We start from the raw sequence: 18,990 nt of genomic DNA on the forward strand, positions 1-18,990 counted from the left end.
AATTTGTTTGGAATATTGTGGCGGCCGGTGAAATACTTCTTTCTTGCGAATCATTGAATGTTGGTTTGAATCAAAAAAATTTTTGCAAATCTGGATGAAACCGAAGTTATGATCGCCGTATCAGAGCCTCTTTTGGAATATATTCCACGAGGTCGACTGGCGGTCGATGAGCATCCCGGTGAGTAAGAGCATTACAAGAACCAATTGAGCAAAGGTTTGATCGAACAGGATAATTGTTGCGCCTTTGGTGTAAGGGAATTTCCAAAATCTAGTTGCTATACAATTGGAGGAAATAATATTCAATCCAAATTGCTAGCTAATTATGCTCCTTACCAAATTTGTCTTCTATGTCCCTAATGGATTTTTTTACCCACAGAGATAAAACCGAATCCTCATTTACCCTCGGAGAATGCATTGTTATTACGTCTGCAAAATTTTAACATATCACCCAAGGAAGAACACAATGAATTTTGGTGTGTTCGAGAAATCTATGAAGAATGTAGTCCAAGGACAAAAAATATCAGCCGTACTAAGGAAACAAAGAAAACAGCAGAAAAAGGAAAAGAGACTAAATTGAATTCCTCTAAAAGTGGTAAATTAAGGCAGTCCAACAATAATATACATGGTCCACCAGAGTATATGTGCGAATATGTGGTAAATTCTGAGGAGGAATTGTATGTTAGAAAGCATACTGCAGTATGGACTAGGGGTAATAACACAAAGGTCATTATTGTGTTGTATTGTCATTACAGTTTATTTTATAACTTTATAGGAATTTCGGATGAACGTTGTGTTTTGCCTCGTTTATGTTTCACTTGTGAAACTCCCATCAAATTTGCATTTTTCTGCAATAAATCTTTCTTCAGATCTGCCAAGGATAAAGCAAAAGAAGAAGATGGTGAAAAAATAACATCAATATGTTTAATTGGTAGGTTGTTTTGGTTACCTTTAAGCTCACAAGTGTCCTCTTATACCCCTTTTGTTTCTAGATCAAAACTCCTTGAGAGTTTATTGCAGTAATGGTGAAGATTTCCTTTCTAATTTGGAATTTCCAATATCCAATGTATGGCCAACACGTTTTGGTATTTTGTTGGAAAAAATTTCCTCCAATACCATTATACAAAATCATTCAATCTCAATGCCTCGTCTCTTCTCACTAGCACATCCTTTAGATGAAATTTGTCCCGTATTAAATAAGTCGGCCACCAATGTTATATCGTATCTCATCGAATCGGATTATAAGATAATATTTTCTGATGAAAATTCCGATTTGTTGCTATTGTGTGATACGAAAATTGGAAAACATTTCATTTCACGTCTACGCAAAGCTTCATCAGAAGAAATACAATATATAGGAGCACAAAATGAAACTGTTTTTGGTAATACACATCAGTTTAGTGCTCATAAACCAAATCTAGGTGTTACTGTAGGTGGTCATGGGAGTTTTTCACAGAGTAGCATGAAATTTGGTGGTGGTAGGTATTGTTAGTATAAAGATATGATTTGCAAATTCTCTTCCTTTTTATTTATTTATATCAACAGTTCAAAAAAATAGTACAGCACACATGGGTCGTACTAGCCTAGGAACTTCCAACTATTCCACCCATATAAGTAAATTTCTGAATAGTGCACATTCTCTAAGTGGAGCTTTTGGCAATTTAAAGTAAGTTTTTGGTAGTTGGAATATTAAAAAAATGTACACCAAAATATTAATATTAAAAAACAAATTAGTCGTTCTCCGGTAGCATCGCCATTGAGTAATTTACAATCGACAATTGGCCAACATTCTATTTCGGTACAGGATATAAGGAAATGCGGTCAATCACAACCATCAAAGCCTATTGTTCCGGAATTGTGTTTGGAACATGTTTGGACTGAAAATACCTATGGAAAGTTAGTAGACATGCATATATTAAAAAAAAACATGTATCACAAATTATATTTCAACAGCAATCGAGAGTTTTGTGAAATGTCATCCAAAGCTTTCATCCATACCGATTTGGTGGGACAAATATATCTGTGTTATCTATTGCCAAGATCATGTAAATTACAAATGGTTCTATTAAATAATTACAACAGTGATGATTTACAAATTTCTACGAAAAGTATAACAATAGTGGCCAAGGATGCTGTGCCTTTGGAGGTATTTTTTTTTAATATTTTTTAATACGCATCGTTTTTAAGTCATCAAGTTTTTCCCCCCCTAGAGAATGAATATGATTGCCGTGTTGGATCCTTCAGGAATTTTAATACTCTATACTGGTGGGGTTTTGGTATCCAAAGTTCATATCCCCAATACCAATACTGGTAATACACCAGGGTCTAAAACGACAGCCAATATTGCATGTGGTCCCCAAAATAAATCTCCCAATACTTCATTTCCTAGGCGAAGCAGTCTTTTACCTTCGGCGCAAAAGCCTGGCGATACAACATTTGAAGAAGAACTTCACATGTTATCACCCGTACATCCTTTACAGCCACAGTTATTGAGTAGTAGGTGAGTAATTGCTAACCAAAAACTCTAGTTTGGTATACAGTCAAACTTCTATACGATTAGCAAATTTCAAAAACACTGCTTCCCATTTTCTGTATGATGAAGTTTCTATAGAATGAAGTAATTTTCTGGTCTCATCAAGATTCATTATATGGAACTTCGACTGTATATACTTAAACATTTTGTCTATTTTCTAGATCACAAAATGTATGTCTGGGCCTAAGAGATCCTGCTGGAAATCGTTTAACATTATCGTACAGTTTTGGCAAAATGTTTCGTATCACATTACCATTGATTAATGAAACCAAGTTGGTAACACGTTGTATCGATGCTTTAAGACAAGTTTTGAAAAGAGATCAATTTATTCAATTGATTACAAAATGGTATGGTGCCCGTAATCCTCCCGGATCTGTAGACTATTGTATTCAACAAGAGTGGGATATATTTCGCAATGTGCTATTCGATTTAATGGGCTATTCATCTGTTATGCATGATGTTAGTAGTGGTACTACGACATCATTTTATGCCGAAGAACCCAAGAAACGTAAGAAAAATGATGAAATACATTCGGGCACTGATGAAGATTGGCAATTTATGTTAAACGTTTTGGATGATTGTGAGAGTACTGGAACAAAAAATACGTCAAATCAACAAAATCAGCATATGTGTAGTAATATTGAGACATCGGCAATATTATTTACTACAATACCAGCTATTTTCTATAGCTTTCACTTGTTGTATGAAGATTTTAAGCTGGACGATTCTATGCATCAACATTTGATGCCTTTGGCAAAGGTAAGAACAAATAGAAATCTGCTCCTCCAAATAAAATTTTGAGAAAGTTTTCTACAGAAATAAAATTTTGAGAAAATTTTCTGTGGAAAAAAAATTTTGACAGAATTTTCTGTAGATATAAAATTTTGACAACATTTTCTATATAAATAAAGTTTTGACAAAATTTTCTATAGAAATAAAATTTTTGACAAAATATTCTATAGAAATAAAATTTTGACAGAATTTTCTGTGGAATGAAAATTTTGACAACATTTCCTATATAAATAAAATTTTGACAAAATTTTTTATAGAAAAAGAAGTATTGAGAAAATATTCTATAGAAATTACATTTTGACAAAATTTTCTATAGAAATAAAATTTTGACAAAATTTTCTATAGAAATAAAATTTTCTATAGAAATAAAATTTTGACAAAATTTTCTATAGAAATAAAATTTTGGCAACATTTTCAATAGAAATAAAATTTTGAGAAAATTTTCTATAGAAATAAAATGTTGAGAAAATTTTCTATAGAAATAAAATTTCGAGAAAATTTTCTATAGAACTAAAATTTTGTGAAAGATTTCTATAGAAAGAAAATTTGGCAATTTTTCGATAGAAATAAATTTTTGACAAAAAATTCTATAGAAATAAAATTTTGACAAAATTTCGATAGGCATAAAATTTTGATAAAATTGTCTATAGAAATAAAGATTTGACAAAATTTTTTTTATAGAAATAAAATTTGGACAAAATTTTTTATAGGAATAATTTTCGATAGAAATAGAATTTTGACAAATTTTTCTATAGAAATAAAATTTTTACAAATTTTTCTATAGAAAAAAATTTTTGACAAAATTTTCTATATAAATAAAATTTTGACAACATTTTCTATACAAATAAAATTTTGACAAAATTTTCTATAGAAATAAAATTTTGACAACATTTTCTAAAGAAATAAATTTTTGACAAAATTTTTTATAGAAATAAATTTTTGACAAAATTTTCTATAGAAATAAAATGTTGACAAAATTTTCGATAGACATACAATTTTGATAAAATTGTCTGTAGAAATAGAATTTTGAGAAAATTTTCTAAAAAAAAATTTTTATAGAAATAATTTTCTATAGAAATAGAATTTTGACAAACTTTTCTATAGAAATAAAATTTGGACAAAATTATCTATAGAAATAAAATTTTGACAAAATTTTGTATAGAAATAATTTTCGATAGAAATAGAATTTTGACAAAATTTTCTATAGAAATAAATTTTTGACAAATTTCTATAGAAATAAAATTTTGACAACATTTTCTAAAAAAATACAATTTTGACAAAATTTTTTATAGAAACAAATTTTTGACAAAAAATTCTATAGAAATAAAATTTTGACAAAATTTCGATAGGCATAAAATTTTGATAAAATTGTCTATAGAAATAGAATTTTGAGAAAAATTTCTAAAAAAAAAAATTATAAAAATAATTTTCGGTAGAAATAGAATTTTGACAAACTTTTCTATAGAAATAAAATTTGCACAAAATTATCTATAGAAATAAAATTTTGACAAAATTTTTTATAGAAATAATTTTCGATAGAAATAGAATTTTGACAAAATTTTCTATAGAAATAAAATTTTGACAAATTTTTCTATAGAAAAAAAATTTTGACAAATTTTTCTATAGAAAAAAAATTGACAAAATTTTCTATATAAATAAAATTTTGACAAAATTTTCTATAGAAATAAAATTTGGACAAAATTTTCTATAGAAATAAAATTTTGACAACATTTTCTAAAGAAATAAATTTTTGACAAAATTTTTTATAGAAATAAATTTTTGACAAAATTTTCTATAGAATTAAAATGTTGACAAAATTTTCGATAGACATAAAATTTTGATAAAATTGTCTGTAGATATAGAATTTTTAGAAAATTTTCTAAAGAAATTTTTTATAGAAATAATTTTCGATAGAAATAGAATTTGGACAAAATTTTCTATAGAAATAAAATTTTGAGAACATTTTTATAGAAATAAAATTTTTACAAAATTTCCTATAGAAATAAATTTTTGACAAATTTTTCTATAGAAATAAAATTTTGACAAATTTTTCTATAGAAAAAAAAAAATTTTGACAAAATTTTTTATAGAAATAAAATTTTGACAACATTTTCTAAAGAAATAAATTTTTGGCAACATTTTTTATGGAAATAAATTTTTGACAAAATTTTCTATAGAAATAAAATGTTGACAAAATTTTCGATAGATATAAAATTTTGATAAAATTGTCTGTAGAAATAGAATTTTGAGAAATTTTTCTAAAAAAAAAATTTAATAGAAATAATTTTCGGTAGAAATAGAATTTTGACAAACTTTTCTACAGAAATAAAATTTTGACAAAATTTTCTATAGAAATAAAATTTTGACAAAATTTTTATAGAAATAAAATTTTGACAACATTTTCTATAGAAATAAAATTTTGACAAAATTTTTATAGAAATAAAATTTTGACAACATTTTCTATAGAAATAAAATTTTGACAACATTTTCTATAGAAATAAAATTTCGAGAAAATTGACGTGCTCTAAAAAACAATTTTTATCAAGTCTATTATTTGTAATTAATTAATTTAAATTAAGACTTGTATAAAATAATACCTGTTTTTCTAATTTAATTTTTACATTTTAGTTCCTTCATCAGCTGGCGGTTGATATGCAATTGCAGTCGTACACTTTTCATTATTCGCTCGATTTCCCTTGTTTAGTAAAGAATGCCTCGAAAACGTGTATACTTACAGAACAACATGGCTCTCAAATGTTGCACAAAGAACTTTTACAATTTGCGGCACCAAATGTTTTTCAACAAATTGAATTTATTTTCAAAGATAAGATTTGCATACCCTATAACTATGTCGATGGGATAAATGATTTAAGTCGTAATGTTTTGCAGGTATATTTAATATGTCCGAAATTCTGTTATTGTATTGCTCTATATTTCTTAAGTTTTCTTGTAGGTTATATCATTAATTATGCATGGTCATGAGAAAATTAAACAATGGATTAAACCTTTGGATTTTCCTGAATCTGTACAATCTCATTTTCCCAAGAAGCCAAAACGTTTTATATCGATAAATGTTTCACGGTCGGAGCAAGTGTTACAAATGTTAATAAATATGGGTAAGAAAAAAAAGAACGAAAAATAAAACAAAAAACCTGAAGTTTGTTTCAATTAAACAATTTGTTGAATCAATTAAATTTTTAACTTAATATTTTTTAAAACTCAATTAAGACTTTAACTGAAAAATTGTTCTTCGCGTTCTTAGCTTAATAAAAATAATGATTATATCATTTAATTTTTCAATTAAAGACGTAATTATTTTCAATCATTTTCTTAATTGATTTTGTTTTAATTGAAAATATTTTTTGGTTATATTTTTCGGTGTAGATTTAGATTTCTATTAAAAATGTTGACCTTCTCCTTTCTTACAGAAATGACACGCAGAGATATTGAACGATTGCCGGTGGCAATACATCTTTGTATAGCAGAATGTTTGGAATATTCTAGGCTTGAACCACCCATTGGCTGTTCAGCTACTACATATGAGCTAATATTACGATCTGATCTAGAAGCACATGCAAAATTACAAAATCACAATTTTGCCATTAACAATAATTCGGGATATATTCAAAAGGTCAATTTTGATACCGAAGATTCTTTGGCAGCCCGTTGGCCACCATCAAAAACAGGTATCTCCAAAATGGAATCTGCCTTGGATGATGGTATGGATAATATTGATACAAAATTATTAAGTTTACGTTTTCCCGATGATATGCGTGTTTCGGAAGTACGAAGATTGTTGTCCTCCTCAGAACCTGTCATAATTGATATAACACAGTCACCGGGTACCTCGGATCATGAATTTATAGAGGAACAAGAGAAACAATTGTTTACATTGTGTACCAGAACTATGACATTACCCCTGGGTAGGGGTATGTTTACCCTGAGGACGTCAATACCTACGCCCACAGAGTCAATGCCCATACCAAAATTATGTTTGACTGGCAAGGAGCCCATCAAGGGAGCTACTGTGGAAATGCAACAAATTGAATTCCCAGCTAATATGAGCCTATGGCCGACATTTCATAATGGTGTAGCAGCTGGTCTAAAAATATCACCCAATGCCCGTGATGTGGATTCGACATGGATCGTTTATAATAAACCAAAGGGACAGACTGATATTTCTACAGAGCATGCTGGTTTTCTAATGGCCCTGGGTTTAAATGGCCACCTCAAGACTCTGTCGTTTATGAGTATCTATGAATATCTGGTGAAATGTGATGAAATGACCAGTGTAGGTTTGCTCCTGGGTATTTCGGCTACCCATCGTGGTACTATGAATAATACCACCACTAAATTGCTAAGTGTTCACATTGAGGCCCTATTACCGGCCACAGCATTGGAATTGGACATACCTCAAAATATCCAAGTAGCTTCGTTAATGGGAATTGGTCTACTCTATCAGGGAACAGCTAAACGTCACATAGCTGAGGTATTGTTACAAGAAGTTGGTCGTCCTCCAGGACCAGAAATGGAAAATAGTATAGAACGTGAATCGTATGCTCTAACAGCTGGTCTGGCTTTGGGTTTAGTGACACTGGGCCAAGGTGAATCTCCGGCAGGTCTGAGAGATCTACAATTACCTGATACATTGCATTATTATATGGTTGGTGGAAATAAGCGATTGCTTACGGGGTCACAAAAGGAAAAATATAAATTACCCTCATTTCAAGTAAGAGAAGGAGAACAGGTTAATATCGATGTAACTGCCCCGGGTGCTACATTAGCCTTGGGTTTGATGTTCTTCAATACTGATAATAAGGCTGTTGCGGAATGGATGAATCCTCCCAACACCAGATATTTATTGGATTTGGTTAGACCAGATTTGTTGTTGCTACGTACAATTGCTCATGGTTTGATAATGTGGTCAGAAATACAGGCCGATGAAGAATGGCTGCATAATCAATTTCCCATTAATTTACGATTTGATATTGAAAAGGGATCGCAAGTAAATGACAATGAGGATATTGATCATGAAGCTATAACGTAAGTAAGGAAATTGGTTATACATCATAGACTTGTCATTGTTTATCCTAAAAAAATTTAATTTCATTCCTTGATGATTTTATAATCGCTCAAAGATCTTAAACAAGCCCCTTTTTTATTTTCAGCCAAGCTTATTGTAATATAATCGCCGGCGCTGCCTTTTGCATAGGCTTAAAATATGCAGGTTCCGAAAATCCGGTAGCTTTCAAAACCCTAAGGCGGGCCATAAAATTATTCTTAGGATTTCCAGGGAAATATGTTGGAGAATTCGCCGGTCGTACAACAATTGAAAATAGTCTTATGGTTATTTTACTGGCAATATCTTTGGTATTTGCTGGCTCCGGTGATTTGGAAATATTACGTATAATTCGTTATTTAAGATCACGAATTGGTAGTCAACATCCTCATGTAACCTATGGCTCACATATGGCTATTCACATGTCATTGGGTTTTCTATTCCTGGGAGCTGGACGTTTTACCATTTCTAAAACTCCCGAAGCCATAGCCGCTTTAGTATGTGCTCTATTTCCTAAGTTTCCCACGCATAGCAATGATAATAGGTATGGACTGGAATAAGGCCATATACAATTTGTAAAAATAATATTTTTTATATTTCTCTCTTAGGTATCATCTTCAAGCCTTTCGTCATTTGTATGTCTTGGCTGTAGAACCTCGCCTTTTTCTGCCACGTGATATTGATACTCGAAAACTTTGCCTATGCAATATTTCTGTCTTGGAAGTGGGCTCTACAGAAATGAGACGATTGCCTATGGCTCCTTGTATGCTACCCGAATTGAGTTCTTTGCAAAAAGTTGTTGTTGATGACCCCAACTATTGGCCTGTATCTTTTGAGAAAGATCGTAATTGGAATCAGCTAATGTGAGTATATATTGATAGAGAAAAACAAGTATATACGGCCGTAAGTTCGGCCAGGCCGAATCTTTTGTACCCTCCACCATGGATTGCGTAGAAACCTACGAAACCTACTGTCATCCACAATCGAATTACTTGGGTTGTGGTATCTTAAAACTTCTTAACATCGTTTTCTAAATTGTGAGTTAGTCCATACGTGGTAGAGAGCCAGAATTGAAATATGGGGGTCGCTTATGTGGGGGCTATATACAATTATGAACTTGATATGGACCAGTTTATGTGTGATTGGGGATCGATTTATCTGAGGGCTATATATAACTATAGACCGATATGGACCTAGTTAGGCATGGTTGTTAACGGCCATATACTACAACAATGTACCAAATTTCAACTGACTCGGTTGAAATTTGTTGTTCCTCCAAGAGGCTCTAAAACCAAATCACGGGATCGGTTTATATGGGGGCTATATATGAATATGGACTTTTATGGACCACTTTTGGCATGACTGTTAGGGACCATATACTAATACCACGTTTCAAATTTCAACCGGATGGGATGAATTTTGCTCCCCTAAGAGGCTCCGGAGGTCAAATCTGGGGATCGGTTTATATGGGGGCTATAATATGATTATGGACTGATATGGACCACTTTTGGCATGGCTGTTAAATATCATATACTACCACCACGTACCAAATTTCAACCAGATCGGATGAATTTTGGTTCTCCAAAAGGCACCGGAGGTGAAATCTGGGGATCGGTTTATATGGGGGCTATATATAATTATGGACCGATTTCGACCAATTTTTGCATGGGTGTTAACACCACATAACAAATTTCAACCGAATCGGATGAATTTGGCTCTTCCAAGGGGCTCCGGAGGTCAAATCTGGTGATCGGTTTATATGGGGGCTATATATAATTCTGGACCAATGTGGACCATTTTTTGCATGGTCAGTAGAGACGATATACTAACACCATGTACAAAATTTCAGCCGGATCGGATGAAATTTGGTTCTCTTAGAGGCTCCGCAAGCCAAATCGGGGGATCGGTTTATATGGGGGCTATATATAATTATGGACCGATGTGGACCAATTTTTGCATGGTTGTTAGAGATCATATACTAAAACTATGTACCAAATTTCAGCCGGATCGGATGAAATTTGCTTCTCTAAGAGGCTCCGCAAGCCAAATTGAGGGATCGGCTTATATGGGGGCTATATGTAATTCTGGACCGATGTGGACAAATTTTTGCATGGTTGTTAGAGATCATATGCTGACACCATGTACCAAATTTCAGCCTGATCCGGCTGAAATTTGCTTCTCTTAGAGTCTCCGCAAGCCAAATTTGGGGGTCCGTTTATATGGGGGCTATACGTAAAAGTGGACCGATATGGCCCAGTTGCAATGCACTCGATAAAATGAAAATGGGAAAAGCAGCTGGACATGACAACATTTCTCCAGAGCTTCTTCGTTATATGGCAACGACCATATAGGGAGCCACCGTGGTGCAATGGTTAGCATGCCCGCCTTGCATACACAAGGTCGTGGGTTCGATTCCTGCTTCGATCGAACACCAAAAAGTTTTTCAGCGGTGGATTATCCCACCTCGGTAATGCTGGTGGGAGGATTTCAAAGCTTCTCTAAGTGGTTTCACTGCAATGTGGAACGCCGTTCGGACTCGGCTGTAAAAAGGAGGTCCCTTGTCATTGAGCTTAACATGGAATCGGGCAGCACTCAGTGATAAGAGAGTTCACCAATGTGGTATCACAATGAACTGAATAATCTAAGTGAGCCTGATACATCGGGCTACCACCTAACCTAACCATCGGGACGATCAAATCACTTCTTTCCATTTTCAGTTTTGCCTGTGTTTCCGATGTACAATCAGGAGGAACAGGAACAAAAAAATTTAATTTCAAAGTGAGAATTTGTACTAGTAATTGGGCCAACACAATACATTGAATGTGAACATATGGTAAAGATCAGTGGATTGAACATTGACCAGAAGGAGAAAGTGAAAAATCTTGGACTAATCTTCAATAAGTCTTTAAGCTGGAATGATCAAATAATTTCTGCCACTGGGAAAATGTTCGGTATGCTATGAACATTATATAAAATCCAACACTACACGCCTCTTCATATTCGTATGCTGCTGGCAAAGACTTTTGAAGGCAGAGCATACATCTATTCTGCGATATGTTTATGGTTTAAAATGATACGAAAGCTGGGGTCTAATCACGGCATTCGATAACGAATTCATAATCGTATCGAAAAATTTGTCGATACGATTAAAAGTTTGGATCACGGCATTCGATCGAAATTTGATGCAATTTCTCTAGCATTGCCAACAGCAAAAACGAAGCAGAACAAAATGAAATGACAAAATTAAGTTAGCGGCACAAAATAGAATGTAGAAAAACACATTTTTTTTTAAGATATCAAAGTAAATTGTATTGCATATTCCTCCGAATTCCTTCCTAATTGAAGGATGAGATGAATATAAAATAATTTGGCGTCAAATAAGGAATAAAAGTGCAAATTGTTATTGGTGTAACTACATGGGTTTGAAATGGTGTGCACTGTTAGAAAGTCACCTTTTGCAGGCTCAATGGACGATTTCGGCTGACGAAGGAGGCGTTCAAATGGAAAATAATTGTTGGTGGCATGTCAACATCAATTCTATCGCTTTACAATTGTCTGCCGTCTTAAACCTTTTTGCCAGTGGAAGCCTTCATCATTCACTATTCTTACAATTAATTGATTTGATTTGAAAATTTCAATTAATTTGTTGGTTGATTCAATTAAAAATTTAATTGATGTTGATCGCAAAACTCAATTAATTTTTTGAATTTAAAACGTAACTATTTTCAATTACTTTCTTATCTGACTTTGTGCTTTAGTTCGACAAGGTGGTCCAGAAGCGTTATGTTGTCACGGAATGCTACGGTAATTGGTTGATCACAATCTCTTGGATATCGATCTAGCATGTGCACTTTATATATGAATCTTTGCCAAGCTAGGATGCTCGCTCCCGAACTCGACTATGACCAATTTTTGTTTAACTTTTATTGGAGTTGCATTAGTCCTAAATATCCAAAATATGTTCATTATATGTAAATTTACTACAAATTAGCAACAATTCGAACTAAAACTAATATATTCACTATTCTTATATGACGAAAACAAGTGAAAAATGTTTAACGATTGTAATTTACCAATCGAAAAAATTGTCGATCAAAAAACTCGATATCGACTCCCGTGATCCGAAAAATTTAGATTTCGATCAAAAGTTCTCAATATCGAATGTCGTGATTAGCCCACTGTTCACTAGTTATTCGGTGTGGAAATTGGGGATTACATGAAAATTAAAGCACTTACACTGATGCACAAAATTATTTACACAAAAATTCCACCGTACCTCCACAGTAAATTAACCCTTTCACTACCGATGTCCATTTAGAAGGACATTCGAAAAAGACACCAAATTCTATTTTCCCACCATCAACTTCTGATCTCTGAATGGCAGTTTTTCACAAATACAACACAGACGTATACTGGTTATACCCACCATCAATCTCTGATACCCACCACCAACTTCTGATCTCTGAATGGCAGTTTTTCACAAATACAACAGGTCTTTGGAACTCCCCTCCTCCAGATATTCAACGCATTGGCAACGCTCACACAACAAAATTTTTTTTTTATTCAATCACGAAATTAATTGACCCAATTAATTTTTTAATTGAAATGTCTTCAATCACAGAAATGAAAAATTAATTGATCTAATTAAAAAATTAATTGATAATATTAATTTTTGTGATTGATTTTTGTTTCAATTAAAAAATTTGTTGAATCAATTACATTCTTAATTGATTTTTTTAAACTCAATTAAGACTAATTGTAAAAAATTTCGTGAATTTTTCTGTGCAAATAACTTCAAAAATGCCATTTTCAATCAATTTCAAAATAAGTTAATTATTGATGCTCTACACACAAAAAAATCTGATTCAATCATGAAATTTATTGATCCAATTAATTTTTTAATTGAGTTGCTTGAAATTTTGCACAAGGAGTACGTTTTATAGTATCGTTAATTGTGCAAAATTTTGTTGAAGTCGGTTCAGATTTAGATATAGCTCCCATATATGTCATTCGCCCTATTTGGACTAATATGCCCACAGAGGCAAAAGTGCTACTCTGATTTACGTGAAGTTTTGCAGAGGGAGTAGAATTGAACTTGAAACTTTGCACAGGGAGTAGAATTAAGGTTTTGCATATGCGTGTTTAGTTTGGTTGAAATCGGTTCAGATTTTGATATAGCTCCCATATATATCTTTCGCCCGATTTTCCGTCATATGACCACGGAGGTCAAAGTTGTAATCCGATTTACGTAAAATTTTGCACAGGGAGTGGATTCAACATAGTAACTATGCATGTGAAATTTGATTGCAATCTGTTCAGATTTCGATATAGATTCCATATATATGTTTTTCCTATTTAGGCAAAACTGGCCGAAATACCCACATTTTCCTTATCAAATCGCCACTGCTAAGTCGAAAACTTATCAAAATGACTTACATTTTTCTATTACTCTAATACACATCTGTCGACCGATAAATCATAAATACACTTTTGCGAAGTTGCCTCAAAATTGGTTCATATTTAAATGTTTCCTATATTTTTTTTAATAACATTGTGTTCCACCTCAGCGCATTAGCCGACTTAAATGTAAAATCTATAAGTATTGCAAAACTCTGTACAGATCTGCTCAGATATACAGAATATATGTGTATGGATTCATATAGCATCCAACACATTGGACGGATTTGATATGGTACCAAAATGTGGTCTTAAAAAAGTGGTGAAGGGTATAATATAGTCGGCCCCGCCCGACATTAGACTTTCCATGTTTTTTAATTGATTCAATTAAAAATTTAATTGATGTTGATCGCAAAACTCAATTAATTTTTTTAATTAATGGCGTAACTATTTTCAATTACTTTCTAATCTGACTTTGTGCTTTTAGTTCGATTAAAACTTGATTGTTTGAAATACATTTTTATTTAAAAATTTAAAAAAAAATCCATCACTTTTTTTAACTGACTTAGTCTTCCGAGTTTGATTAAAAAGTTAATTGTATTAATTAAGTTTTTAATTAAAAATTTAAAAATTTTCAATTATTGACTTAATTAACTCAATGCTTCTGTCTTCATTAAAAAGTTAATTGTAATAATTAATTTATTAATTGAAAAACATTTTCAATTAATAAATTAATTTGATATTTGCTTCCGTGTACATTTGTTCTAATTTTTTATGTATTTTTTTTATTATTTTACGTTTAATTTTAAATTTATTGTTAATATATTTGTGATATTTTTAATGTACTTAATGTTTGTTATACTCATGTTAGATTTATTAACATGAGTATGATAGTTATCAATTAAAAAAAATCATTGATACTATTAATTTTTGTGATTGATGTTTGTTTCAATTAAAAAAATTGTTGAATCAATTACATTTTTAATTTAATATTTTTTAAAACTCGATTAAGATTTTAATTGGAAAAATTTTTGTGATTTTTTTATGATCAGAATTTTCTTTATTTTCTTTTTTTTTCTAGCAAAGCATTAGAAAATTCAGCATGTATTGAAATAAAGAAACGTTCCGGCTGTCTATCACATCTAGAAGATCCTGATCGTTTGAAAAGTTTATTTTCGCAAACATTAACAACAGAACAATATATATGCTGGGAAATAGATCCAAAAACTCTGGAACGATTTTCAAATGAACCTTATGTTATAGGCTTCACAGATCGTTTTCTTCATTTGGATGAACCACAATCATCCAACACAGAATTGGCTTTGAAACAACATTTAACTATGTTATTTTATAATGCTGTGGTGAAAGATAAAATGCATGTATTACCCATCTTTGTGGCTACCTATAATGTAAGTTATGATTTGGTTATAATTTCACATTCACAATAATTCATAGGTTTTGTTCATTGTTTACAGCATGTTTTACGTCTTACAACGCAAGAGGCAAATTTTAATGATATTTGGCAATTGAAATTGTTAAACTGCTATCTAGATCAGTATTCACATCCACATATATTATTTCCCAAGGAATTAATATCATCGTATATTGAACAATTTAAAGTCTATATGGAAATGTATCGACAAAAGTTATCGAAACCTTTGAGACAATTTTTAAATGCAAGAGATTTTGAATCTCATGCTATAGCAAATTTATCTCAAGAAGATTTAGCTCAAATGGTAGCTGTTATCATCTATTATCAATTAACACCGAATTTGTTAAATACCACAATGCCATCGCCTTCAAATTATATGGGCTATGTAAAGGAATTTGCAAAACTCAATTTGGAAGCCAATACAACACAATGTTTGTTGACAATTTTAAAAGCCACAAGTGACTAGGATTTGATTTGAAGTCCAAGTCATTAATAGTTTAATGTTAAAAACAAAAAGAATCAATTTAAATACAACAATAATTTATTTGAAAAAAAAATCAAAAATAATTTTTAAAAAAAGGTATGTATATACAACATTTGATTTGATCCTAAATATACAATTTGTTTTTCTTAAATACAAAAAATAATTTAAATAATAACAATAGAAAAAAATGGAAGACCTACATATTGCACATATCAACAAACGTTTACGATTCTCTACTATTTACCGGATCCTCGGATGGTAGAATTTGACCATCTTTGATATTACGACCCGTACATTTTTGATACAAATATAAACCCAATAATGGAAATGGCGTCATTATTGCCACTGATACTGGTACAACAGTAGTCAAGTCTGCCTGGGGTTGGGGTAAACTGCGTAAAAGAAATATTGCTATACCAGTATTTTGTATTCCCGTTTCAATTGCTATTGTTAAAGCATCCGCTGAATTTTGGTTTAAGGTTTTTGCCAATCCCCATGCAAATAAATACCCCAGCCAGGGTAGTAGTAAACCTCCAAGTATAATCTAAAAAAAAGAAATTAATGGATTAAATATATCGTTAAATATTAGGGGAAATTTGAAATAGAATATAAAAAATATATATTTATATTGCTATATTTAAGCAAATATGCCCAATATAAGTTTTTATATAAAATTTTTTATTTTATTTTCTTTGGGACAGTTACGAAATAACTTTTTTTTTCGCTCCAGGACCAAAATAAGTTTTTTTTGGATTTTATAAGGATTTTAATAGAAATTTCATAACTGTTTTTTCTTTTGAGTGTATAATGAAATAATTTAAATAGAAAATAAATTAAATTAAAAATCAAATATCCACAAAGTGGTAACTTACCTGCCATGAAAATAACTGGAACATATATAAATTTGTTACTATAGCAAATATAATTATGAACAATATTAAACATGTTGATATAGGCTTTAGAAATCGCACCAAAATTCTTGTTAGTCGTGGTGAACATTTTTGTATGCCTATGCCTATAGCTAATGGCACCACTAAGGCTATCGCATATGTGGCAATATTCTTATAGGGAATTTCCATATTCCCTCGATCAAAAATCAAACGACCCAATGTAAAAATCCACATAGGCATAATGCCAAAAGCTGCAATATTGCTAACGGTAGTCATCAGCACAGACAAATTGATGTTGCCACCCAAAAGGACGGACCATATATTCGAAGCACCGCCGCTGGGAGATACGCCAGTAAAAAATAGGCCCAATTGCATTTCAACACTATCAGGAAATACAAAATAGCCAATAGCAAAACTTATCAAAGGCATGAGAAGGAATTGTGAGCCAAATCCAATGAAAGGACCCTGGAAATGTTTGAAGGGAGCGTTAACATCTTTTGCAATCAATTTCGGATCGTGCTACTTACCACAGGTTTTACAATAAGACCTCTTAGGACAGACAAATCCAAGGCTGCACCAAAATTTATATATAGCAATGAAACCAATAATGCCACGGATCCCGTAAAGACATGATCGATCACTCTGGGTTTCCTTATTATAATCAATGGCAAGGATTCTTTTCCAATTTCTGAGCTATTCAATTTTTCATTGAATAACTCTGCATGAATTCTTGTGAATCCCAATAGTTTCACATCAATTGTTATATTACCCAACCAGGATTTGGTAACTGTGTCAATATTTGATCCAAGAATAACATCGTCAACTTGAGCCAAATAATTGTTTTCGCTGTGAAATCGAAAAGAAATATCATCCAAATCGCCAATGGCAATATCTGAAAAAGGAAAAATAATTTGGTGTTTTGAATGTCTGGTATTTATTGCAACCAACTTCAGGTTGTTATCATTGTCATTTATTGTTTACAAGCTAACACAAGCATTTTGATCTATTCATTCAGAAATAAAGTTAATCGTAATGAAATTCAATCGTGATTTCTTTACATTTGGCTGGAAAATCATATGTGGCTATCGTAGATCCATCCAGCATTTGTGAATAAATCTTTGGTTTTTCGTACCATTCGACGTTGCATACACGGTTGCCACTCATGCCAAACATTATCTAACAAAATTTGAAGAAAATTCTACCACATAAGGTTTTTGATCAAATTTTTGTGGTTAGTATTAGTGGATGTATAAATATCCCATGGTAGTGTTACTACTTCTACAAAAAGAGAGAACTAACGATTTTCAATTTATAGAAAATTTTGTCAAAATTTTATTTCTAAAGGAAATTTTCTCAAAATTTCTGTAGAAAATTAATTCAAAATTTTATTTCCAAGAAAAAATCAAAATTTTATTTCTAACGTAAATTTTCTCAAAATTCTATTTCTATAGAACATTTTTTCAAAATTTCATTTCTGTAGAAATTTTTCAGAAAATATTATTTCCATATAAAATTTTCTCAAAAATTTTATTTTTATAGAAAATTTTGTCAATATTTTATTTCTATAGAAAATTTTCTCAAAATTTTATTTCTATAGAAAATTTTCTCAAAATTTTATTTCTATAGAAATTTTTGTCAAAATTTTATTTCCATAGAAAATTTTGTCCAAATTTTATTTCCATAGAAAATTTTGTCCAAATTTTATTTCCATAGAAAATTTTGTAAAAATTTTATTTCTATAGAAAATTTTGTCAAAATTTTATTTCTATAGAAAATTTCGTCAAAATGTTATTTCTATAAAAAATTTTGTCAAAATGTTATTTCAATAGAAAATTTAGTGTAAATTTTATTTCTAAAGTAAAATTTCTCAAAATTCTATTTCTATAGAAAATGTTGTCAAAATTTTATTTCTATAGAAAATTTTCTCAAAATTTTATTTCTATAGAAAATTTTCTCAAAATTTTATTTCTATAGAAAATTTTCTCAAAATTTTATTTCTATAGAAAAATTTCTCAAAATTTTATTACCATATAAAATTTTCTCAAAATTTTATTTCTATAGAAAATTTTCTCAAAATTTTATTTCTATAGAAAATTTTCTCAACATTTTATTTCTTTAGAAAATTTTCTCAAAATTTCATTTCTATATAAAAATTCTCAAAATTTTATTTCCATATAAAATTTTCTCAAAAATTTTATTTCTATAGAAATTTTTGTCAAAATTTTATTTCCATAGAAAATTTTGTCAAAATTTTATTTCTATAGAAATTTTTGTCAAAATTTTATTTCTATAGAAAATTTTGTCAAAATTTTATTTATATAAAAAAAATTTTTTAAAATTTTATTTCTATAGAAAATTTTGTCAAAATTTTATTTCTAAAGTAAATTTTCTCAAAATTCTATTTAT

The 18,990-nt window shown here is 30.7% G+C and overlaps 2 protein-coding genes across 2 annotated transcripts in view; one reads left to right on the top strand and one right to left on the bottom strand.

Moving 5' to 3' along the window:
- Nucleotides 1–15,751, top strand: shtd (anaphase promoting complex subunit 1). Its single transcript, XM_075302758.1, has 16 exons — nt 1–178; nt 377–709; nt 773–928; nt 990–1,475; nt 1,543–1,663; nt 1,732–1,893; nt 1,951–2,143; nt 2,208–2,497; nt 2,692–3,289; nt 5,951–6,211; nt 6,276–6,438; nt 6,751–8,365; nt 8,491–8,925; nt 8,990–9,244; nt 14,860–15,187; nt 15,254–15,751. Exons 1-16 carry the CDS (start codon nt 109–111, stop codon nt 15,674–15,676), a joined length of 5,889 nt encoding a protein of 1,962 aa, XP_075158873.1. The 5' UTR covers nt 1–108; the 3' UTR covers nt 15,677–15,751.
- LOC142232056 (ileal sodium/bile acid cotransporter) overlaps nt 15,734–18,990 on the bottom strand; it is a 13,952-nt gene continuing 10,695 nt past the window's right edge. The window contains exons 2-4 of the mRNA XM_075302759.1: nt 17,112–17,476; nt 16,567–17,049; nt 15,734–16,238 (exon numbers count right to left, since the gene is read on the bottom strand). Of these exons, the coding sequence (XP_075158874.1) occupies nt 15,918–16,238; nt 16,567–17,049; nt 17,112–17,476 (1,169 nt within the window). The 3' untranslated portion in view covers nt 15,734–15,917. The remainder of the gene's footprint in view (nt 16,239–16,566; nt 17,050–17,111; nt 17,477–18,990) is intronic.

The sequence above is a fragment of the Haematobia irritans genome, chromosome 3 (assembly GCF_050003625.1).
Source record: "Haematobia irritans isolate KBUSLIRL chromosome 3, ASM5000362v1, whole genome shotgun sequence".
In the NCBI taxonomy this organism is placed as follows: domain Eukaryota; kingdom Metazoa; phylum Arthropoda; class Insecta; order Diptera; family Muscidae; genus Haematobia; species Haematobia irritans.

Bases quoted from the DNA above. Each gene is read 5' to 3' on its own strand.
- shtd (XM_075302758.1), top strand. From the start codon at position 109: ATGATCGCCGTATCAGAGCCTCTTTTGGAATATATTCCACGAGGTCGA. The intron at 8,366-8,490 runs GTAAGTAAGGAA...TTTTATTTTCAG, and splicing joins ATTGATCATGAAGCTATAAC to CCAAGCTTATTGTAATATAA. The intron at 9,245-14,859 runs GTGAGTATATAT...TTTTTTTTCTAG, and splicing joins CGTAATTGGAATCAGCTAAT to CAAAGCATTAGAAAATTCAG.